General features: G+C 41.8%; 1 protein-coding gene across 3 annotated transcripts in view; it reads left to right on the plus strand.

Annotated features, from left to right (window-relative positions):
• rnf43 (ring finger protein 43) overlaps positions 1-25205 on the plus strand; it is a 221737-nt gene that overhangs the window by 180308 nt on the left and 16224 nt on the right. For 2 of the 3 annotated variants that reach the window (XM_073053598.1, XM_073053599.1), the window contains exon 3: positions 17893-17967. The exons of the other annotated variant lie outside the window; for it this stretch is intronic. In XM_073053598.1, the coding sequence (XP_072909699.1) occupies positions 17893-17967 (75 nt within the window). The remainder of the gene's footprint in view (positions 1-17892; positions 17968-25205) is intronic. 3 annotated transcript variants of the gene reach the window in all.

The following is a 25205-nucleotide window of genomic DNA, read 5'->3' on the forward strand; positions in this document are numbered from 1 at the left end:
CTAATGCTCATACATTACCCCTTTGGCTCAAATTTGAGTACAGTAGGTACTGAATTTTGTTGTTAGCGAGATGGTAAACATATTGGTAAAAGGAGAGAAAGGAAACAGATTACAGTGAAGGATGTTTGTTACATAAGTAGGACAGATAATTTCACAACTCTAGCCTGGGATGTATTTATAACTCTAATCTAGTTGCATCAGTACCCTTGAGTCGTGTCTCAGGCCATGGGAGTATCAGTCCAATTACTTTTGACACAGGGGAAGTGTAAGAGGCACAATGCTCTACTACTGATTTGTTTTTCAGCCTCTGTTATTTATATTCAATTATTACTTCAATAGCCTCAAGTGCGATCGGAAAAAATATCTTTGGTGCTACTGCTTCGCCACCAGGAGATGTACCAGGGCTAAGGGAGCAAAACATCAATGAATGGTGGCCCTGGCTGATGGCCCTGCAGCTGACTTAGTACTGTTGGAGGTATGGCAGGCAGCAATGCCAAGCAGGAGACCTCCTTCTGGAAATTTCATTGAATGTTAGCTATAAGCTTGTACTCCACAGAACGAAGCTGGCCTGTGCTTGGAAGTGGGAGCTCACAGAGCTTTCTTACATGTCTGCTGATAGATTAATTGGTAAAATTGATGCCGTGCCACACTGAGCTACAAAGTTCTGAAGGGCCCTGATCTGCTGAGTTGTCTGACTGCCTTCAGAATGGCACAGAAGGCTACAGTTTGCGTTAATGCTGCAGAGGAAGGAGAGGCAGACACTCTACATTATGAAAGAGTGCAGAAGTATTACAGAAAATCCAAACCTGATTTGCTGGGATAGCAAGTACCTGTTCTATAGCTATCAAGGAAGAATGAATTAATTGGGAACTTTAATCAGAAAGGTCATGCAGTAGCACTAATAGAGATATTTCAGATTATCAAAGGTCTTGGTATGGAAGACAGAGCAGCAAACAACAGAGTAGAGAAGCAATGCATATGGGCTAGTTAAACTTACTGACCTGGTTCTCTGCTGTGTTTTCTTTCTCAATATAGCCAGGTTGTCTTTTGGTGATTCCTGCAGGGTCCTGGTTGTTGAAAGAAACTGGACTTGGTTTGGACAGTATACCGAGGTATATTTCAGGACAAGAGGGGAGAAATTGGAAGGAAGGAAGAAATTGTTTTGCTCAAGCTGACCTGGAGCTCCCTCCCACATCACTGGAAAGCAGATAATGTTTTTCTTTAGTCTGCCTGAGTTAGTTGGTAGGCTTTGCAGAAGTTGACTGCAATTAGCAGGAACTCAACTTGTTTAAATTCTGGAACGTTGTTCTTTATGCGGCATTGTTGCTTGAGAGCCAAGACCAAGCAAACAAGAGTTGGACCGTATGTAATATTGATTAATTACAGCTCCTTCAGCGCATTCTCGAACTGCTACGTTGTGTGAGCTGTATCAGGCAATGAAGGAAGTAGCCACATGGTATGTCAGGGAAGCTTTGGTCTTTAATGTCGGGTGAGCAGTCTGGGGAGGATGATCAAATTCTAAGTTTTTGGTGGTATATTTTTGTGGACGAATTAAGTGATACATCGGCACATTTGACCCATTCTTTTAAATTGTCAGAGCAACGTTTACATTATTGCATCTACCTCAGGATGTGGAGAAGATGGTCAGGCTTGCAGATCTAATGCTTCCACATATCCATCACATTTCTTGCTATTTGTCTTCTCTGCTCAAGCTTAAACTGAAATTGGCATAGTAGATGAAGCAACTTTCATCTACTTAATACATTTAACAGCAAAATGTTCCTAAAATCCACCCACTGGTTTATTACACAAATGTGGTACTTGATACCTTTTATACCTACTGTTGTCTCCTTCCTCTTAATTAACTTGCATAGATAGCACTGCATTGTAACAATCAGTAAAAAGTAGGAAATTATCGATTAGCCAGTCCAGATACAGGAATTGTCTTCTTGGGTTGGAGGTGTACTAATATCACTCTATTGCTTAAGATGTGAAAGAAGCCATGATATTACAGGCTATTCGTCCAATATTACTCTGAACAACAACAATGAATTATCAATAACAATGTTGGATTAAGTGGACTATAAAGAAGAAGGGTCTAGACCTGTCCCAAGTGCATCCAAAGACGCTGCCTGACCTGCTGAGTTCCTCCAGCATCTTTGTTGCATTGTTGTGGTATTATGGGTATGTTTTATTTGCTTACAGTTGTGGTGCACTTGCTCAAAAATGAGCTTATTAGTTAAAATTAGTTTGGATTTATAGAATGTGATCTGTGATGAATGAGTTTAGTTGATGTTTTTTGAGATGGTAGATAAATCAGTCTTTCTGGTTGCTGTTTCCTTGGACTTGTAGGAGGAGTCAATATGATTCCATTTGACCATTAAAAAATAGGAGAAGGTTAGAACTGGAGACAATCTGTTAGGATAAGTTGTGAATTGGCTAGGTGGTGCAAAACAATAGTAGATATTTAAGCATCAACGGTAACATGGATAGGAAAGATTGAGAGATATTGGGCCAAACACATGAGCATTTTGGTGGACTGCAATCAGCATGAGAGGCCGTTCATTGACGATGCAGTGTGAGTATTAGAATCAGCTCGGGTGCTTTCCCGACTTCTCAGTGGCTGCAGTCTGCGTGAGAGGCCGTTCCTTGGTGATGCAGCACGAGGTTTTTAAAACGAGCTCGCGTGCTTTCAGAACTTTTCGGCAAGCTGCAATCATAATGATTCATTAGGCAGTCGGAAATAAAAAGAAGCGGAGCAGCTACTGTGTGAATGAATGGTGTTAGAGTGAAAAGGCTTTGGCTCAACAGGCTTGGGCAAGCACAGGTAAGTAAGTTTCTAATCTGTTTTTTTCCTATTACTACACTGCTAGTGTGCTGAGAATGGGCCCAGAGCTGGTAGTCTGTGCCTTCTGTGAGAGCTGGGAAATTTAGGAGATTTCCAGTCTCCCTGATAACTACATCTGCACAAATTGCACTGAGCTGTACCTGGATGACCTTCGGCTCATACAGGAAAATGAGAAAGGGATAGAAAGGAGCTACAGGGAGGCAGTTATTCTCTGTAAGGGAGGAGAAGAGGAGTGCAGTTGTGATAGGGGATTCCATAACCAGAGGAGCAGACAGTAGATTCTGTGGATGTGAAAGAGACACCAGGTGGTATGTTGCCTCTGAGGTGCCATAGTTAGTGATGTGTCATCGGGTCCACAGCATTGTGAAGATGGAGGGTGAATATTTAACAGAGACATAGGTTAGAAAAAGGAGGAGGTCTTAAAGAGAGAATATATGGAGTTAGGTAGAAGGCTGAAAAGCAGGACCTCCAGGGTAGTAATCTCTGGATTGCTACCTGTGCCACGCGCCAATGAGAGTAAGAAAAGGATGATTTGGCATATGAATGTGTGGATGAAGAATTTCTGCAGGAGGCACGGTTTCAGATTTCAGGATCTCTTCTGGGGAAGGTATGACCTGTACAAAAAAGACAAGTTCCACTTGAACCCGTGGGGTCTATATCTTGTAGGCAAGTTTGCTAGAGCTGTTGGAGAGGGTTTAAACTAATTTGATGGGGGGGATGGGAAGTCGAGGTTGGGGCAGTTAGTATATAAAAAGATGCAGTGAACAGTGAGACTGAGGAAGGACAGGCAGATGAATGGCAAAATTACAGTTAATGTAATGGGGTGGGGGCAAAATCAAAAAGGTTGATGAATATAGGACTGCGGGGGGTAGATTTAAATGCGCACACTATTCAGAATAAAGTAGGTGATCTAGTAATGAAGTTAGAGTTTGATAAGTATGATGTGGGCTTTGCTGAGTTGTGGCTGAAAGAAGATCGTAGTGGGATACACGTTTCATCAAAAGGGTAAGCAGAGGGGGTGGGTTGGCTCTATTAGTAAAAAATGAAATCAAATCCTTGGAAAGAGGTAACATAGGATCAGAAGATGGGTGTCCAACACAGGCCTCTGAACAGTAGACAGGATGTGGGCTACAAATTACAATGGGCAATAGAAAAGGCATGTCAGGGCAATGTTGCAATAGTCATTGAGGATTTCAGTAGGCAGGTAGATTGGGAAGATCAGGTTGGTGCTGAGAGAGAGAGTGAATTTCTCCCAAGAGAAGGAATTTGTAGAATGTGTATGAAATAGCTTTTTAGAACAGCTTGTGGTTGAGCTGATAACTACTTCTGGAAATGGCAATTCTGGATTGGGTGTTATGTATTGATTCAGATTTGATTAGAACCCTTAAGGTAAAGGAAATCTTACGAAGCAGTGATCATAATAAGATAGAATTCAACCTGCAGTTCGAGAGGCAGAAGATAAAGTCAGATGTATCAGCATTACATTGGAGTAAAGGGGATTATAGAGGCATGAGAGAGGAGCTGGCCAAAATTGATTAGAAGGGGACACTAACAGAAATGATGGCAGAACAGCAGAGGCTGGGGTTTCTGGAAGCAATTTGGAATGTGGCGGCAAGATACATTCCAAAGGTGAAGACATTTTCTAATGACAATATGAGACAACTGTGGCTGACAAGTGAAGTCAAAGCAGAATAAAAACAAAGTGCTTATCACATAGCAAATATTAGTGGAAAGGTAGATTTTAAAAACTAATGGAAGGCAACTAAAAAATATAGATATATAAAATACAGATATATAAAGAGTAAAAGAGAGATGAGAGTGGATATCGGATCTCTGGAAAATGATGCTGGAATGCCAGAACTGCAAGTGTCATGGGGCAAAAGTGAGTGTCAGTGGTATTTCTAAAAAGAAGGTGCTTGGGAAGCTGAAAAGTCTAAAGGTAGATAAGTCACCTAGACTGGATAGACTACCACCCCCGAGGTTTTAAAAGAGATAGCTGAAGAGATTGTGGAGGCATTAGTAATGATCTTTCAAAAATCACTAGATTCTAGATTGATTCCTGAGGACTGGAAAATTGCAAATGTCACTCCACTTTTTAAGAAGGGAGGGAGGCAGAAGAAAGGTCTAACTTTAGTGGTTGGAAAAATGTTGGAGTCTATTATTAAGGATGAGGTTTCAGGGTACTTGGAGGCACAGGACAAAATAGGCCAAAGTCAGTATTGTTTCCCTAAGGCAAAATCTTGCCTGACAAATCTGTTGGATTTTATTAAGGAAATAACAGGCAAGATAGACAAAGGAGAGTCAGTGGATGTTGTTTACTTGGATTTTCAGAAGGCCTTTGACAAGGTGCCACACATGAAGCTGTTTAACAAGTTAAGAACTCATGGTATTACCGGAAAGATACTAGCATGAATTGAAGATTGGCTGACTGACAGCAGGTAAAGAGTTGGAATAAAGGGAGCCTTTTCTCATTGGCTGCTGCTATCTGGTGGTGTGCTACAGTGATCAGTGTTAGGGTGGTTCTTTACACATTATATGTCAATGAATTGGAGAAGGAACTGATGGCTTTGTGGCCAAGTTTGCGGATGATACGAAAACAGGTAGAGGAGCTGGTAGTACGAATTTATTTCAAGGGGTATAGAATATAAAAGCAAGGATGTAGGCTGTTATGGGCCCACATATCTCAGAAAGGATGTGTTGTCATTGGTAGAGTCCAGAGCAAGTTCACAAGGATAATCCCAGGAATAAAGGGGTTAACATATGAGGAGCATTTGGCAGCTTTGGGTCTGTACTCACTGGAATTTAGGAGAATGCGTGAGGATCTCATTGAAACCTACCGAATGTTGAAAGGACTAGTTAGGGTAGATGTGGAGAGGCCATTTCCTATGGTGGGGGTATCCAGAACTAGAGGCCACAGCCTCAAAGTTAAGGAAGGACTTTTTAGTACAGAGGTAAGGGGAATTTTTTTAGCTAGAGAGTGGTGAATCTGTTGAATGCTCTGCCACAGATTGCGGTGGAGGCCAAGTCAGTGGGTATATTTAAGGCAGAAGTTGCTGGGTCAGGGCACCAAAGGATATGGTGAGAAGGCAGGTGTATGGGGTTGAGTGGGATCTGGGATCAGCCGTAATGGAATGACAGAGCAGACTCAATAGGCTGAATGGCCTAACTCTGCTCCTACGTTTTATGGTCCATGCAGAAGGACTTAGGCAGATTGGGAGAATGGGCAAATAAGTGGCAGGTGAAATATTGTATTGGGAAATGCATAGTCATGCACTTTGGTAGAAGGAATAAAGGTGTGGACTGTTTTCTAAATGGGGAGAAAATTCAAAAATCAGAGATGCAAAGGGACTTGGGAGTCCTCATGCAGGATTCCCTAAAAGTTAACTTGCTGGTTGGGACAGTGGTAAGGAATGCAAATGGAGTGTTAGCGTTGATTGGAGAGGACTAGAATACAAAAACGAGGATGTAATGCTGAGGCTTTATAAGGCATTAGTCAAACTGCACTTGGAATATTGTGAGCAGTTTTGGGCCTCTTATCTAAAAGATGTGGAGACATTGGAGTGGGTCCAGGGGGAGGTTTACGAGAATGTTCTCAAGAATAAAAGGGTTAACATTTGAGGAGCGTTTCATGGCTCTGGGTCTGCACTCACTGAAGTTTAGAAGAGTGAGGGAGGACCTGTTTGAAACTTACCAAATATTGAAAGCCCTAGGAAGGGTGGAAGTGGAGAGGATTTTCCTATAGTGCACCAGTCTCAGACCAGAGGACACTGCACCAGATTAGAGGGACACCCGATTTAAAACAGAGATGAGAAAAAATTTATTTAGCCATTGGGTGGCAAATCTGTGGAATTCATTGCCTTAGATGGCTGTGTAGGCCAAGTCATTGGATATATTTAAAATGGAAGCTGATAAGTCCTTGATTAATCAGGATATCTAAGGTTACGGGGAGAAGGCAGGAGAACAGGGTTAAGAGGGATAAGAAGTCAGCCATGATGGAATAGCAAAGCATACTCTATGGGCTGAGTTTTCTAATTCTGCTCCTATCTCTTATGGTCTATAAGGTGCTTAGATGTGAATCTGGGTTGGCTTAGATTAGTTGGGCCAAAGAGCCCATTTCCATGCTGTATGACACTATATTTGATCAAACCAACAGTGTATGATTGGTGTTGTTATATAAAGAGCTCTACTTTTAGGTATTCATTATCAGGATTTGTGTAGGACCAACACATTACCCATCCATGCTCTCAAGAAGGTGATGGTGAGCCAGTTTCTAGAATTGTTTTAGATCTTCTAGTTGTTGAATATAAGGGATAGTTGGTTTTATTCTTTGTTACTTGAGATGGCCATTGTTTGACATATTTGAGCCACAAGTGTGAGTTAACCTATCAGCCCATGCCTGAATGCTGTCTTTGTGTTGCTACGAGTCGACATAGACTACATTATTTGCTGAGGAGTTGCGAATGGGCCTTTTTGGCTTTCTACAACAAAAATAATCTGGATGACAGCATGATGCGCCATTTTTTCAAGTTTGGTTTCAAGACCAAGTTGGATGTCTCTGTTGCTGGTGTCGCTAGGATCAGAGAAATTGAGATAATATATTCAGTGAGTGGGGAGGACATGCCAGAAGGAGTTTTGTTCTTTTGACAGGTAAGGACATTCAGCTTTATGGAATCAAGGTGAGTATGTGATCTAATTAATATGCAGATTTGAGGTACTCAATAACCAACAATTTTTCTTGCTGTCAGCTCCCTGCTCACCGCTACTGCATGTCACATGCTATATACTTGGCTCCCTCAAGTTTACAATTACACACCCCTGCAATCACCAGCTGCACCCTTCTCCTAAAATCCTTCATTCTGGAGCCTCTGCTCCCATTTCAGTGTTTGTTGGCTGTATTCAATCCCTTGTGACTCATTCCGCAAGCTATTGAGAGTTGGCTGCACTGTACAAACTAACTCAAAGCAAAGTCTGCAATAATCCTTTGATGAAAGTCCAAGAGAATCCGAATTGGCCGAATTCCAGCTACTTTAAATACTGTAAATAGGCTTCATCTCTGTGTTGGAAGCCAAGCATCCATACTAACCTTGCAACAAGTTCCACTCCGTGACTTTTCTTTTTTAAGTGTTAACAATAGTAGGAACCTTTCTTTGAGTTGGAGATTTCCTGTGCCATTCACCTCTTTTGCTATTTAGTGGGGTTGTCTGTGGCGTTAGTCTCATGTAAATGTTAATTGCAAAGTAGTTATGAGAAACCAGCAGCTAGAGGTCGTCAGAGACATTGAGCCTGAACCTATCATCATTATGTTAAACATAAACCATTACAATCTGAGCTAGATCACAGGAAAGTTCACTTTATTTATGAGTGGGGATGGATGGTGAGCAAATTATTTTGGAGTGACAGACATAATAAATTCACAACCGTGACTTTTTCAGTCCTTTTTCTTTTCAGGATTTCTGCCTTAGCAACATACAATTTGTTAGCTTTAAGTTGGGCAATAATTTTGGCAGTGCTACAGTTGTGCATCCAAAGTTAGAGAGGTCTTCAGATCAATGTCCAACATATGGGGATCAACCAAGTGCAGAGTCCACACCAAGGAGAAGCTGTACTAGAGTTATGTTCTGACCACACTCTTGTACGGGTCAGAATACTGGTACATGACAGAGAACAACCTTTCCAAGTTGTCCTCATTCCACACCATGGGCCTCTAGAAGATCCTCCGTATATTCTGGCCAATAAAGATCTTCAACCACGCCCTACTCCTTCAGTGTCATCAACAGGACATGGCCACAATCATCATGAAGAAGTGTTGGAAATGGATTGGGCACGAGATGAGAAGAGAGGCCAACTCCGTCCTCTGGACAGCTCTTTATTGGACCCCTAAAGGGCGGAGGAAACATGGAAGACCAAAGACACCTTGGCACCATACCATAGAGGCAGAAATTAGGACCCTGAACCATACTTGGGGTACAGTAGAGAAGATGGCCAAGGACAGACAAAAGATTGTCTTCATTGCTGCCCTAGCCACTGGCAGCGAAATGGACAGTAGCTAATTACAGTTGGTCATTCCGTTAAGAACCCTTCCTAGGTGTTATGACAGCCCGTGTCAAATGTTTTCTTCCACCATAACCTTTTAGTATCTGGCCCCAAATGAGTTGTAAAGCAGGTTACTGTTCACACCTTAGGCTGCTGCATTGGAACTGGACCGTCAGTTAATGGGCAAGGTGATTTTTTTACCCAGGAAACCTGTATTCAGATCCTGCTTCATCTGTGGAGAACATTCTTCCTCATGGGTTTGAGGAGTTTTGAGCATGAAGCTGCAACTCACTATTAAATCATGTACCAGCAACTCAGAATTGACTTTAATTTGGCACTAGCTGAAAATCACACAATTGTGAAGTCAGATCGATGCAGTAGTACTGCCCAACATTGTATATTCACAGCCATTGGTAAATTGGTTTATTATAAAGCGTTATAGTTGCAGAGAAAGTGCAGTGCAGGTGGACAATAAGGTACTAGTAAATAATATGGCAAATTATGAGGTCAAGAGTCCATCTTATGGTACTGTGGAACCAGTCAATAGCTTTATAAGCACAAGATAGAAGCCATCATAGTCCCAGGTGATATGTGTTTTCAGGCTTTAGAATCTAATGCTGGTTGGGAGCAGGAGAAGAGAAAATGTCTGGTGTGGGTGGAGCTTCTGGTTATGCTGGCTGCTTTGTCAAGGCCGTGAGAAGTGCAAACTGTCCATGGAGGGAGGCTAGTTTCCTTGATGTGCTGAGCTGTGTCCACGACTCTCTTTGTTTGTTGCAGTACCAGGCAGAACAGTTACAAGCTGTTAAGCAACCAAAGAGAATGCTTTCCATGGTGAGGCTCGGAGGGAACATGTCAAATTTCTTTAGCTTCCTGAGGAAGTAGGGTTGCTGCCGCGCTTCCTTGGCTGCAGCATCAATGTAGTTGGAACAGGACAGGCTACTGATGATGTTCTCTTCTAGGAACCTGAAGCCCTCAACCCTCTTGACCTCAAAGTCATTGGTGTAAACAGAAGCATATGCACCATTGCCCTTCCCCCTTCCGAAGCCAATGACCTGTTTTTTTGTCACTAGGCTCTCTACCTCCTTACTATAGTCCAACTCATTGATATTTGAGATACAGCCTGATGTAATGGCATCATCTGCAAACTTGTTGATTGAGTTGCTGCAGAATCTAGCCTCAAGTGTACTTGGAGTAGAATAGGGGCTGAAGATGCAGCCGTGTAGAGCACCAGTGCTGAATTATTGTGGTGGAGCTGTAGCTGCCTGTCCTTACAGATCAGAGATCCAATTACAAAAGGGGTTGTCGAGTCCTAGGTCCAGAAATTTGTAAATTAAGAAGAACCCAGCCTCTGAGTTTTGGTATACTAGGCTGTACATCTACTCTCTCTGCTTGAAGTTTATTTGTTGGAATATTGAGGAAGCTTTACCCTGCACCAAGCATAGTTTATAATCTCAAGTGGTGTGCTTGTAACCATTGGTGGATACCTCAAAAGTTTTTTACCTGACCCTGGTAAACTTCTCAGCACCCCCCTCCCCCACCGATTGTTGCGGCTGATCTACCCTGTTCTTCTTGCGTTGCCCCAGCCCCGCCATCTTTTTTCTTTCCCTCCTTTCCCTTCTCCATCTGCCAATCAACCATACACTCCTCTTCCTTGTTCCTCTCCCCAGTTACTCGCATCAGCCCTCCGCACTTCCATCCATCTTCAACCCTTTGTCAATTCTACCTATAGCCTCCCAGCATTTGTCACTATTCCCACTCTCCCCGTCTCCATCTGCTTATCACCCTCCTCACCTGGATCCACCTACCTCCTACTAGTTTTTGCTCCATCCCTTCCTCACCACCACCTGTTTTATACTGCTTAATCCCTTTCCAACTGAAGGGTCTTAGCCGAAATGCCAGCTGTCTATTTCTCTCAGTGAGCCAGGCTCATTGATTTCCTCCAGTACTTTTTGTTGTGCTCCAGGTTGTAGAACTGCTGCCTTAAAGAGCCAGAGTCTCAGGTTCAGTTCTGATCTCAGTGCTGTCTATGTGGAGTTGGCACGTTCCCAATGGTTTCTTCCCACATCCCAAAGCCCTGCGGCGTGGTAAGTTATTTGGCCACTTAAATTGCCCTTGCTGGGTAGGTGAGTGGAAGAATGTGAAGAGGATTGGCGAGAACATGGAAAAATTAAGATTGGGGTTTCTGTTGGATTAGGATAAAATCAGTGTTTGATAATCAGTAAGCAGTTTCCTTGCTGTGTGACTCTATAACACAATTTAACACAGTTCTTCAACTTGTTAGTATGTACATTGATTTCTTGAATTTCCAGTAATTCCCTCCACTTCACTATTCCCCATTCCCTTTTCCCTCTCTCACTTTATTTCCTTATCTATCCATCACCTCCTGCTGGTGCTTCTCCGCTTTTTCTTCCTTCCATGGCCTTCTGTCCTCTCCTGTCAGAATCCCCCTTCTCCTTCTCTGTATCTCTTTCACCAATCAACTTCCCAGCTCTTTACTTCACCCCTCCCCCCTCCTGGTTTCACCCATCACCTTGTGTTTCTCCCTCCCACCTTCTTACTCTGATGCCTCGTCTTTTTTTTCTCCAGTCTTGATGAAGGGTCTCGGCTCAAAAGGTTGACTATAATCTGTTCCATAGATGCTACCTCGCTTGCTGAGTTCCTCCAGTGTTTTACATGTGTTGCTTGGATTTCCAGCATCTGCAGACTTTCTCTTGTCTTTGATTGGATTGACGCAGTTCCCTTTTTTAAGAATCAATCTATAATGATTTGAATTTGTTCAGGAGTTCTTGTGTGCCAGGCAGCACTGGACTCTGGTGATTTGATGCTACCCTTAAATGAAGAGGTGTTCGCCCTGTTTCTGTCACTTCCACTTGCAGAACTGCATGCTGCTCAATTTGGTAAAGGGATTTCTGGGAAGCATTCTCACTGGTTACTAGTTGGAATCCTTTCAGTGGTGAGCAAGCAAAAAGAATAATGGGAGAAAAGCCCCAAGGGTCAGGTGTTCAGAGTAAATAAATGTTTAATGTGAAAGGAGAAGCTTAATCTGTGGGATGAAAGGATGAGATGTGCTGTAGCGTGCTTGTGAAGGAGCAGTGCTTCAGGTGATCACCATCCTTGAAATGCATTGCTTTCAACTAGAGTGGAGAGGTCATGACCTTTCAGCAAAAACTGTGTGACTGCCCCAACTACAAAGGAAAAAAAGTTGTAGCACGAGTCATGGGTTTCAAACCACAAAATGCTGGACATAACGCGGAAATTCCATCAAAATCAAAAAGAGAAAAGCTAGGTTACAAATTCAAATCTTACCCTTGCCCTTCTTTTGAGTTAATTGGCTCATTTTACCATATACGCTGTACCAAGCACACAGATCTTGTAATATTAACCTTATTTTTTCCTTTCAAAGATTAATACCCTGCAATTCTTTTCTGATATCACATTTCCAACCATCATTGTTTATCGTATAACCCGGCTTTTGCCTGAAGCAGTCAACTACAACTTCACTCCCACATAGGTACGTGGCTAAGTGAGGTGACTCTGGATGGCACTCTTTTTACCCTCCGAGGTTAATGCTCACTGAAGTGGTTAAAAGGTGTTTGAAAACTGTTGAACCATGAGTCTTTACTGCATGAGTTACACTTTTCTGAGTTAACTGGTGTCAACTGTATGGGCCCTTTACTTCATTTTAGGGTCTGTCTTGAGGGAGGGTGGGAAAGCTGGTGTGAAATTTGCAGAATGAAGATTTTGAAAGGCTTCTTATATGATCCCAGAAGAAGAGCTGATTATAATAAATACCTTGACTAATGTTGTCACTCATGCACCTATCACAGTTGTTACAAATGAGCCCTTTCCTGAGGATTCTGTCTATCAACGTAATGGCCCTTAACCCTAAGGCTGCAGTTACCATGACTGGTATTTGTAGTTCCAAGCAAGTCCTTCTTACAGAATTTTAATACCTCTTCTGACATGCATGAGCCAGAAGCACTGTTAGAGGTCACTGTGGTCTCTAATCATTGTCCCAGCTGAAGTTGCCAGATCAGAAAGAGCTAGAATTACCTTAAAGAAATCCTTCAGTAAATATAGTCCTTCCCTCTGCCCCTGTCATGAAGTTCTCTGTTGTGGAGGACTCTCCTCACAATTGACAACTATTGAATTCGATATCCTATGTGTTTCTTTTCATTGGTTAAGCCATTATTTTCAGTTTTAATCAGCACTTCAATTATTCTGTTGCAGAAAAAAAGTCTTATTATCCCAACCAGTTGTTTTCTGAAGTTGAGAGCAGATTAAATTTAACTGGAAGAGTTGACTTTCTGAAATTTTAACCTTGTCTATCTGTGCCAGGGGTTCCCAACCTTTTTCATGCCATTAAGCAAGGAGCCCATGGACCCCAGGTTGGGAACCCCTGATCTACACGTTTGGCCCAGCGCTCCAAAGATGCATCCAGACGTGTTACAAGGTAAAATTGTGGTAAAACTGCAAAGCTTATTCTTATGCTTGACGAGATACATGGGTAGTCTATCAACATGCTTTGCAGCTTTTCCAGAATTTTATCTTTCAAGTTGTCTGATTGTACCAATAGAGTTTTTCTCTGAACGCCATTGGATTGTAGAGTAGTGTGTATTGTGGTATTTCTGCGTGTTGCAAATTGTGGAGCATTGTGTTATTGCAGTGTCTCCGAAAGAATTTGGATTGCAACCAAATCCTGTTTAATTTTATAGCTGCATCTTACAAGGGGTGATTGATAAGTTTGTGGCCTACAGTAGAAGGAGTCAATTTTAGAAAAACTAGCACACTTTTTTTCAACATAGTCCCCTCCTAGATGTACACACTTAGTCCAGGGTCATGGAGCATACGGATTCCTTCTTTGTAGAAGTGGTCCACAGCAGGGGTGATTGATAAGTTTGTGGCCTAAGGTAGAAGGAGATGAGTTATACAGCTCTCGTTACATGCACGTGCAGTTCAACTCTGAGTGAAAATGCAGAAAGTTTGAAGTTAATAACTCATCTCCTTCTACCTTAGGCCACGAACTTATCAATCACCCCATGTGGACCACTTCTGGAGGTCCAAGATACTGATTTCTACAAAGAAGGGATCCGCATGCTCCACGACCACAGTACTAGTGTGTAAATGTAGAAAAAATAAATGTGCTAGTTTTTCTAAAATTGACTCCTCCTACCTTAGGCCATGAACTTATCAATCACCCCTTGTAAGTGCTGTTGCATTTATATTTTCTGTGCAGTCTGTAACCATTTCTCACTCGTTCTGCTCTTCGGAACATTGTCTTGAGTGCTGGAGATTGTGGGGAACTCTTTAATTATCTTTGGCACTGTTAAATTGCACAGAGCGATATCAATGGTAGACAATTAGCACCCCCTACAGTGCAGTATATCTTCTGGATTTTGGCAAAATACAAGAGAGCATTTAAGTTTTTAATTTGAGGTGACAAACCTAACTGAAATGCTGAGAAATGAAATATTTTTCATGATTTGGGTGTGATTGACGAGGTTCGTTTTTATTTCTCATCCTTTTACCCTCTCGGCTTTTCAAGGGCATTTAGGAGTCAGCTATATAAAGTATACCAAACCAGATAAACTTAATAGATGTCCTTTATAGTAGACATTGGTGAGTCACGCAACAAATGCAAAATGCTGGAGGAACTCAGCAGGCCAAGCAGCATCTATGGAAAAGCATACAGTTGACGTTTCGAACTGAGACCCTTCGTCAGGATTTATGAAGGGTTTCAGCCCGAGACATTGACTATACTCTTTTCCACAGATGCTGCCTGATCTGCTGAGTTCCTCCAGCACTTTGTGTGTGTTGCTTAAATTTCCAGCTTCTGCAGATTTTCACTTTTTTGTGATTAGTGAGTTATCTTATAAGAATTTGGCTGTTGTTTGTGGTCATCATTACAAAAACTAGCTGTTATTTTCCTCAAATTCCAGTTTATTAATTGAATGTAAATCCCACAGCTACCATTGTGGAAATTCCAACCATCTGGAATTGTGGAAATTCCAACCAACTACTAATCAGTTGCATCACGATTTCTACTGTAGTCTGGATGACCCATTCCTCACTCTACTGCTCCTTGTAAATCCCATCTGCCATATCATCCTCTCCATAATACATCCTCCGCCAGTTCCTTCTCCCCATGATACATGTTGTGCCTATCCTATTGTACCTCTCTGGCTGATGTTTGTAGTTCCAGAATTCTGTTGCCCATTCCCTGGTGTGATCTGTACTTCTTGTTGACTGTTCAACAGCGTACTGTGGAAAAGTTCAACCAAAGCTTATCTTTGTCCAGATAGGGGTCTATAATATCCAACTTTACATGACAAACAAACATGGAAAAAGGTAGAACAGATTTGCAGGTTAGAGTCCTGAACTGGAGCAGGACCAGCTTTGGGGGCATTAGACTGGACTTTATTTAGTGGCAAAGAAACTGTTGGCAAATGGGAAGCTCTTAAAAGGGTCACCTCATGAGCTGAAGGTCAGCGTGTACCTGTTAGGGTAGAGGGTAGACAAAACCAAGTTCAACATACCCTGACTGACGATAGAAGTTGAGGCTCTGGTCAGGAAAAAGAAGCAAGCGTTAATTATTTTTAGGCAGCTGGGTACAAATGAATTCCTCACTGAATATTTAAGAAGTTTTAAGTGCAGGCTTAAGGGGGAAACCTGGAAGGCAAAAAGAGGATTGAAGTCGATTTGGCAGGCAGGGTTAATGGTTCAAAGGTTTCAAAGATACATTTAATGTCAGAGAAATGTATACAATATACATCCTGAAATTCTTTTTCTTTGCAACCATCCACAAAAACAGAGGAGTGCCCCACAGTTAATTGTTAGAACCCCAAGGCCCCCCCCAGCTCTCCCCACCCACGCATAAGCAGCAGCAAAACAGCGATCCCCCTCTCCCACCAAGCACTCAAGTGTGCAGCAAAGCATCAATAAAGACACAGACTTGCAGTACCCCAAAGACTACTCGTTCACCTGGTAATTCGACATACCACAGGCTCTCTCTCTCTCCCTAATAAGGGAAAAAGTGTTGTCACCATTTCACAGCGTGAGGGGAGACATAACAAACAACTCACTGATTTACAACGTTAAAAGTCTGTTGTGTTACTTTTTCCGAGCTCTGTACCCAAAGAACTCGGGTCTCCAGGCACACAGCCAGCAGTCAGCTCGCTGCTTTTGATCGTCCGTCTCCCACGACACACCGATTTCCTGTGGAGGCACCAGCCTCAAGTCTGCCTGCCTCCAGAACCACGAAATCCCAGAGCCCTGAAGGCTTGTTAGTTTTCCATGGTATATCAAATAGCGGCCAGTCGTGAGACCCCAACAGCAGATCGCATTCCCACAAAGAACCAAAGTCAGCATGTAACTCCAGGTCAGGGTCTTCAAAAGAACCCTGAAAGGGAAAACGGAGATATTAAAGATAGAAAAAGAGTTATTTCCGAAGATGCAAGCAAAGGAGTCGCCATTAGGCGCCATCATCATTCTTCAGTTATATTAATAGTAAAAGGGTGACTAGAGAGAGACTAGGTCCTCTCAGTGCCCCCTACTTGTGGAAGCACTGGAGATGGCAAGGTTTTTATTGACTGTTTCATTTTGGTGTTACTAAGGAGAATGTCATGGATGCCAAAGAAATGAGGGTAAAAGTAATGAGATTTTGGAACATATGCATATTACGAGGAAGGAGGTATTTGCATCCTTGAAATGCATTAAGATGGGTAAGGCCAGAACAAGTGCACTCTTGTACGTCATAGAAGAAATTACAGAAGCACTTGCCGAGATGTTTGCTTTAACATTAGCCACTTGTCAAGTTCCAGAAGACTGGGGCTTGGCAATAATGTAGTTCCATTGTTCAAGGGTGGCAATGACAGAACAGGGACCTACGAGCATGACTTCGGTTATAGGGAAGTTACTGGAGAAAACTCTGAAGGACAAGGTCTACCGTCACTTTGATAGTCAAGACCTCATCAGATATAATCAGCATGGTTCTGTATGTGGGAGATCATGTCTAATAAAGCTTTTGAAATTTTCTGAAGAGGTAACTAAGGGGATAGATGAAGGTAGAAGATTGCCCCAGAGGTCAATTTTCGGACTTCTGTCATTCTTATTTATGTAAATAATTTGGATGTGAATAACCAAGTTTGGTGATGAGGTCTTGTTGGCAGTGAAGCAGTTTGCAATGATTTACAAACGGGTCTTGATCAGTTGGCAACTGGATTTCGTCTTAGATAAGTGTGAGATGAAGAGTGTTGTGGAACGGGGGGGGGGGGGGGACTTGGGAGCAGATGTGCGCAGATCACGGCAAGTGAACTGTAGGATGGGTGGCGAAGAAGACATTTAGCATGCTGCCCTTCATCAGATGGGGGCATTGAGCTTAGGAGTAGAGACATTATGTTGCAGTTATATAAGTCATTGGTGGGACTGCACTTTGACTATTGCACACAGTTTTAGTCATCCTGTTAAAGGAAAGACATTGTTGAGTTGATAGGGTGCAGAAGAGATTTACCAGGATATTGCCTGGGCTAAGGGGCCTGAGTTATAGGGAGAAGTTAGCCCCACTGGATCTCTTATTCATTGGAGTGTAGGAGCATGAGGGATGTCCTCTTAGAAGTTTATAAAATCTTGAGGGGTGTGGGTAAGGTGGACAGTTATAGTCCTTTCCTATGGGTTGTGGAAGGGCTCAGATACAAGATAAGAGGGGAGGTATTTAAAAGTAACCTGAGAGGTAACCTTGATACATGGAAAGTAGTGAGAACCTGAAGTGAGCTGCCAGAGGAAGTGGTGGAGGCGGGTACAATCGCATCCTTTACAAGACACTTGGGTAAGCACATGGAGAGGAGGTGGTTGGAGAGTTATGGGCCGAATCGGGGCAACTGGGCCTAGCAGCGAGAAAGCTGTGGGTCGGTTGGGCCGTGCTGATTACTCTGCGACAAATGAAATCTCGGTGTCGGGAAAGCGTGCAGAAACAATTAGTCCAAAGTCACGAGTTTGTCTCTTTCTTCCTGCAGGCCAAATTTGCTATTAAGAGAGGTGCCACCGCAGTGATCTTCGATGTAACTGATGATGCAAGGGCTGTGGCTCAGGTAACGATGTTGTCCTGTCTTACTGTTTTTAACGGCAAGAGAACTGTGTGACCCAGGAGCAATTTAGAACAAAGAAAATGTTTTGTTAAAGCCCTGCTTCCTTTATTGTGGCAGGTATAATGAATTCAAATACATCACTTTGCACCAGCAACGCTGTTGGACATAATGTCCCAGTTGTCTACTTTATCATTGTGAGATGTTTTCAGTTGTGACGCTCAGGCAGGAATGGCCGTCCTGCGATCATCTCAAGTGCTTAACCAGGAGCGCTCGGTCTTTGCACGTAACCATTTAGAACAGACATTGACATTGTAGGTTGGTGAATAATAAAACTAATGAGCATAATTGCTGAGACAGAGACAGGCAGCTTATCTGAAAAACATGAGAGTGAAATGAGTAACAAGGAGGTTTCTTTAGTTTGCTTTAGTCAAACTGGAAAATGTGACTAGTTCAAAGAGAGCCACAATCTTGATTTAGAGATAGAAAATAAATAGGATTAGAATAATCATCTGTTCATTAAAAGGGATTTTGTTGCAGTTAGTTCAGAGAAGAATGTTAGCTAATCCAATAGTCACACCCAAACATACAATTTTTATCATCTAGAAGAGTGGTTTCCAAGGTAGGCAATATTGGTGGTGGGAGCTTCTAGGGGCTAATAAAGATAAAAGGGATGTGGTGGGGGGGAACAAGGGGGGCGATTGAGAAATTATAGGCTTAATTTAAGAATTGAATTACATATTATAAGCATTTAATCTTTAGTGTCTTGTCATTGATTACAATGATCACCTCATGTCTTGCTAACCCACCATTCTCTTAGTCTTTGCTCAAAAGCACATTAATAGTTATTGAAGAGCAAAGTGACACTTCTGTTTTTGACATATCATGAGAAATCGGGACAGAAGAAATTGTGTTATTTGCAGGCCCAGACCACACATTATTGCTGTTCACTCCTTAGTACAGTGTTAGCTAGTACAGTTCCAATACTCTAATCATGCAATGAAGCAATTCATGTGAATTAGGGTATGGCATTCAATGGGGGTAAAGTTCAGAATCTGCCCTTTTCAATGGTCTTTACCTCATTTCTCTAGCCCACAGCCCAAACAAAATAAAACTGCCCCACTTTATGTACCTTCAGGCAGTCAGGTTTTGCCAGAGCTATAATGACATCTTAACTGTCCCCTTTTTTGATCGTCATGCGTGACGTTGGATTTAAGAGGTAGCTGATTGACTGTGGTCATTACCATATAACAAGAATGGTAAGAGCAGACCAAACAAAAAAGAAAGTATAGACAGTGTAATGTGGAGTATCTGAAATAATGGATTTATACCAGCACCAAGCCAATGTGTCTGTGGGGTGAAGAAGTTTTTTTCAAATGAAGCAACAAAACTGTCCAGGCTCCTTGAACATTTGAAGCGAATACACTCTGAAAAAGCAAACAAAAACTTGGCTTATTTTCAGTCACTTCGTAAAAACTCTCAGAAATGGAAAACACTTCAAAACTGCTTTGCCAGCACTTCACAACAAAACAGTGATGGTTTCTGTGCTTCATACAACATGTCACTGCTCTTCGCTAAATCTGGAAAGCCCTGTACAATTGGAGAAGAGCTGAGTACAGTTTTGCATAAGTCACCAGACAAAATAATTAAAGTAATTCTGCTCAGCGACATCTCTGTTCAAAGACGAATAGGTGAAATATCTGAAAATATGGAAGACACATTGTGGAACATACTTAGGACAAGTAAGTATGGATGCTGTGTAGTTGGATGAGTCAATGTTGCCAGGCAACGAATCTGTGCTTCTTGGTTATATCCACCTCATAAAAGATGAAAGCATGGTTCAGGAGTTGTTATTTGCAAGGGGACTTGAAACCCTTGCAAGGGAGAGTCAATATTTTGGGTTGTTGAGCAATTTTTCAAAGAGAAGGACATTCTACTCACTAGCATCTTTGCTTGTACAACAGATGGGACACCATCAATGACAGGACACCACCATCGGGGTTATTACTTTCCTGAAGTAAGCTGTACCTAATATATCTACCATTCCCTGTGTAATTCACAAGACAACGTCTTGTCGCAAAAATCCTGTGATAAACTGCACAAATCATTATCATAGCAGTAAATAAAATCGAGTCCCATGCTCTCAAATCTCAACTATTTCAAGAGCTTTGTATTGAGAATGACAAGCACTTTGAATGCTTGCTGTTGTGCACTGAAGTCAGATGGCTGTCGAAAGGAAACTGCCTGAAATGCTTTCATGAGCTTTTTGAAACTGTGATAAATTCTTTGAAGACTCAAATGCTGCATTCAGCAATCAGCTGAAGAATATCAGGCATGACGTTGCTTATTTGTCAGAATTACTTACAAAGTTTAATGAAGTCAATCTTCAATTAAGAAAAATTATGTGAATCTTATGAATGAGAAATCAGTGATCTCCCCATTTCTGTTCAAGTTAACCTTATAAAAGTGCAACATTGGCCATTGCAATCTTTTCCAATTTCCAAGTCTCTCTGAGATGGAAGGGAAAGAAAGAATACCAGATGATGATCTTCAAGTATACTGTTCCCACCTGGGTGAGCTGCATAAAGACATGTCAGAGTCATTTCAGGATCCTCTCTCGATACAAATCCAGATGGGTAATAAATCCATTCCTGAACACGTGTAATGAGGAATTAACAGGAAGGATGGAGGAGGAACTGAGCTCCCTACAAAATGACTTTGAGCTGAAGGTCAAGGTATTCTTTATTGCCTCTCCAACATATGTTTAGTGGAGCACAGTTTCAGCGCAGTCACCCAACTTCTTTCAAAGCAGTGAAACAGACTACAGGTTACTGAATGTGTGTATCTAAAATTCCCTATGAGTGATATTCAGCTCGACATTGAGAAGCTGATATCACTGCACCAAGCTCATCCACCAATTAAAGGTGAAGAAGCACTGAATTAGATAGATAGATAGATACTTTATTCATCCCCATGGGGAAATTCAACATTTTTTCCAATGTCCCATACACTTGTTGTAGCAAATATTAGTGAATATTTGGACTACTAATGTACAGTTTTAAATTGTTGATGAAAATTGTTTTTACTATAATAAAGAATTTTATTTGTAGCTTTAAATAGCTTTAAATTCAATATTTTTTGCAATTATTTGTCACGTCTTTTTTCACTGAGCATCGTAAATCAAAATTCTTCATAGTTTTTATGTAAAGGCTGGAAAGGGAGAGGGGGACACTTGGGATTTGGTCTGGTAACCCAAAGAATTTTGGGAGCCACTGATCTTGAAGAACAAGAGCAACAGGCCTATAGGAAACACAGAGCTTTACATTCACTATAGATGGATGTTATTATTGTCCGGTCAAAATCCTGGCATTACCTAGCTAATATATAGGAGTACCTCTGACTCTATTAAAACGCCTATCACCATTTTGAGATTAATTAAGAGGGAAAATTGTAGCAGCCCCCACATATCAAGAAAGAATAAATATAACAAATTCACAGTTTTCACATCTCTCTAAACAGAGAGGCATTTCTTCAACACTACACTGAACAGTTAGTTTGGAATATGGCCTCAGTTAAAGCAGGATAATTATAACTCATTGTATCCCTTTTTACTCCTCAACAAAAATGATCATCAAGTATTGAACCTTTTGGGCTATAGTAGGCTGTACATCTGTTGACAAGTAATACATAATTTTCTTTGGTATATAATTTCTGCTCTCAGCTAGTTATTGCATAAGAAAGTTTAAACATGTTTTTCTTTGCTCTGGATGTTGTTCTGTAAAAGTAATAGGCCACAAAATGATATTCTTCAAGGACTATCCACCCTTTTACTCTTGAATATTGATATATGTACTTGAACAAACACAAAAGAGGTTTCTTCAATTTGGTGAATTGAAATCATTAAGATGACTTTAGCCCAGTGATTCCCAGCAGGGGGTAGTTACGGGTCCTAAGGGGGAGTTAGAGGGGAGGGGATGCTTTCAAGATTCTTGGGGGGGGTTGGCGGTAAGCACTGCCCTAACTTAAGGCACGTCCAAAATAAAGGATGAGGCACTGGGACCCAGGCAGAACCATAGCTCTCCAGGTGGTGAGCACTCGTCCTCACAACGAGTCTGAAGCTCGGCTTACACCTGCAGTTACTGAAGAAGGATTTTAGAATCGATTCAAGGATTTGAACAATCTGGAAATTCCGGACTGGATAATTAACCCATTTCTTTGCAAGGTGGAAGAACAAAAAGAGCGCTTGCAAGAAGAAATTATCATAATTCAAAATGATGAAGAAACAAAAATACATTTCATAAACGTCAGCTTTTGCGGTCATCAGCTACACTGTCATATGACATTTTATGGTCTTTGGAGAAGAGCCAAACTGCTCTTCATTGCATTGCCATCCTCCTACCTTGTTAAAAGAGGCTTCAGTGCAGTGAACCACATACTCACCAAAAAGCAGAAACCACTTGGACTTAAAACTTTTGCTGTCACGACTTGAACCAGATATTTCAACTCTTGCTAAAAACCGTCAAGCTCAAGGACCACATTGAACTCGAAGCCGATGTACAGCGCACAGGTACTGTATAAGCTAGGTTTAAGGACAAATAAAAATTTAAGGCAGAATCATTTTTCTCATGTTAGCATATAGTAGATATATTTTTACACTATGGGGGCAGCGGAAAGTATACTATGCCTGAAGAGGGGTTCTGGCAATTATGAAGGTGCTTTAGGGGACATTGGGCTAAAAAAGGCTGGAAAACACTGCTTTAGCCGAACAGGAGATTATGATTAGAAACATAGAAAATAGGTGCAGGAGTAGGCCATTCGGCCCTTCGAGCCTGCACCACCATTCAGTATGATCCTGGCTGATCATCCAACTCAGAACCCTGTACCTGCTTTCTCTCCATAACCCCTGATCCCTTTAGCCACAAGGGCCATATCTAACTCCCTCTTAAATATAGCCAATGAACTGGCCTCAACTGTTTCCTGTGGCAGAGAATTCCACAGATTCACCATTCTCTGTGTGAAGAAGTTTCTCCTCATCTCGGTCCTAAAAGGCTTTCCCTTTATCCTTAAACTGTGACCCCTCGTTCTGGACTTCCCCAACATCGGGAACAATCTTCCTACATCTAGCCTGTCCAATCCCTTTAGAATTTTATACGTTTCAATAAGATCCCCCCTCAATCTTCTAAATTCCAGCGAGTATAAGCCCAGTCAATCCAGTCTTTCTTCATATGAAAGTTCTGCCATCCCAGGAATCAATCTGGTGAACCTTCTTTGTACTCCCTCTATGGCAAGAATGTCTTTCCTCAGATTAGGGGACCAAAACTGCACACAATACTCCCGATGTGGTCTCACCAAGGCCTTGTACAACTGCAGTAGAACCTCCCTGCTCCTGTACTCGAATCCTCTTGCTATGAATGCCAACAGACCATTCACCTTTTTCACTGCCTGCTGTACCTGCATGCCCACTTTCAATGACTGGTGTACGATGACACCCAGGTCTCATTGCACCTCCCCTTTTCCTAATCGGCCACCATTCAGATAATAATCTGTTTTCCTGTTCTTGCCACCAAAGTGGATAACCTCACATTTATCCACATTAAATTGCATCTGCCATGAATTTGCCCACTCACCTAACTTATCCAAGTCACCCTGCATCCTCTTAGCATCCTCCTCACAGCTAACACCGCCGCCCAGCTTCGTGTCATCCGCAAACTTGGAGATGCTGCATTTAATTCCCTCGTCTAAATCATTAATATATATTGTAAACAACTGGGGTCCCAGCACTGAGCCTTGCGGTACCACACTAGTCACTGCCTGTCATTCTGAAAAGGTCCCGTTTACTCCCACTCTTTGCTTCCTGTCTGCCAACCAATTCTCTATCCACATCAATACCATACCCTCAATACCGTGTGCTTTAAGTTTGCACACTAATCTCCTGTGTGGGACCTTGTCAAAAGCCTTTTGAAAATCTAAATATACCACATCCACTGGTTCTCCCCTATCCACTGTACTAGTTACATCTTCAAAAAATTCTGTAAGATTCGTCAGACATGATTTTCCTTTCACAAATCCATGCTGACTTTGTCCGATGATTTCACCGCTTTCCAAATGTGCTGTTATCACATCTTTGATAACCGACTCTAGTATTTTCCCCACCACCAATGTCAGGCTAACCGGTCTATAATTCCCCAGTTTCTCTCTCCCTCCTTTTTTAAAAAGTGGGGTTACATTAGCCACCCTCCAATCCTCAGGAACTAATCCAGAATCTAAGGAGTTTTGAAAAATTATCACTAATGCATCCACTATTTCTTGGGCTACTTCCTTAAGCACTCTGGGATGCAGACCATCTGGCCCTAGGGATTTATCTGCCTTTAATCCCTTCAATTTACCTAACACCACTTCCCTACTAACATGTATTTCCCTCAGTTCCTCCATCTCACTAGACCCTCAGTCCCCTACTATTTCCAGAAGATTATTTATGTCCTCCTTAGTGAAGACAGAACCAAAGTAGTTATTCAATTGGTCTACTATGTCCTCACTCCCCATGATCAATTCACCTGGGAGCTACATTTGTCTTACCAATCTTTTTCTTTTCACATATCTATAAAAGCTTTTACAGTCAGTTTTTATGTTCTATGCCAGCTTTCTCTCATAATCTTTTTTCCCTTTGCTAATTAAGCCCTTTGTCCTCCTGTGCTGGACTCTGAATTTCTCCCAGTCCTCAGGTGTGCTGCTTTTTCTGGCTAATTTGTATGTTTCTTCTTTGGACTTGATACTATCCCTAATTTCCCTTGTCAGCCACGGGTGCACTACCTTCCCTGGTTTATTCTTTTGCCAAACTGGGATAAACAATTGTTGTAGTTCATCCACACGATCTTTAAATGCTTGCCATTGCATATCCACCATCAACCCTTTAAGTATCATTTGCCAGTCTATCTTAGCTAATTCACGTCTCATACCTTCAAAGTTACCCTTCTTTAAGTTCAGAACCTTTGTTTCTGAATTAACTATGTCACTCTCCATCTAAATGAAGAATTCCACCATATTATGGTCACTCTTACCCAAGGGGCCTCACACGACAAGATTGCTAATTCAAAGCAAACCACAACTTTGATTCAGAGATAGAAAATAAACAGGATTAGAATAATCATCTGTTCATCAAAAGAGATTTTGTTGAGGTTATTTGGCAATTTCTGGTGTGGCAAGGACAAAACAGACAAATAATTCATAAATAATTTAAATGTAAC

This window comes from Hemitrygon akajei, chromosome 8 (assembly GCF_048418815.1).
Source record: "Hemitrygon akajei chromosome 8, sHemAka1.3, whole genome shotgun sequence".
Taxonomy (NCBI): domain Eukaryota; kingdom Metazoa; phylum Chordata; class Chondrichthyes; order Myliobatiformes; family Dasyatidae; genus Hemitrygon; species Hemitrygon akajei.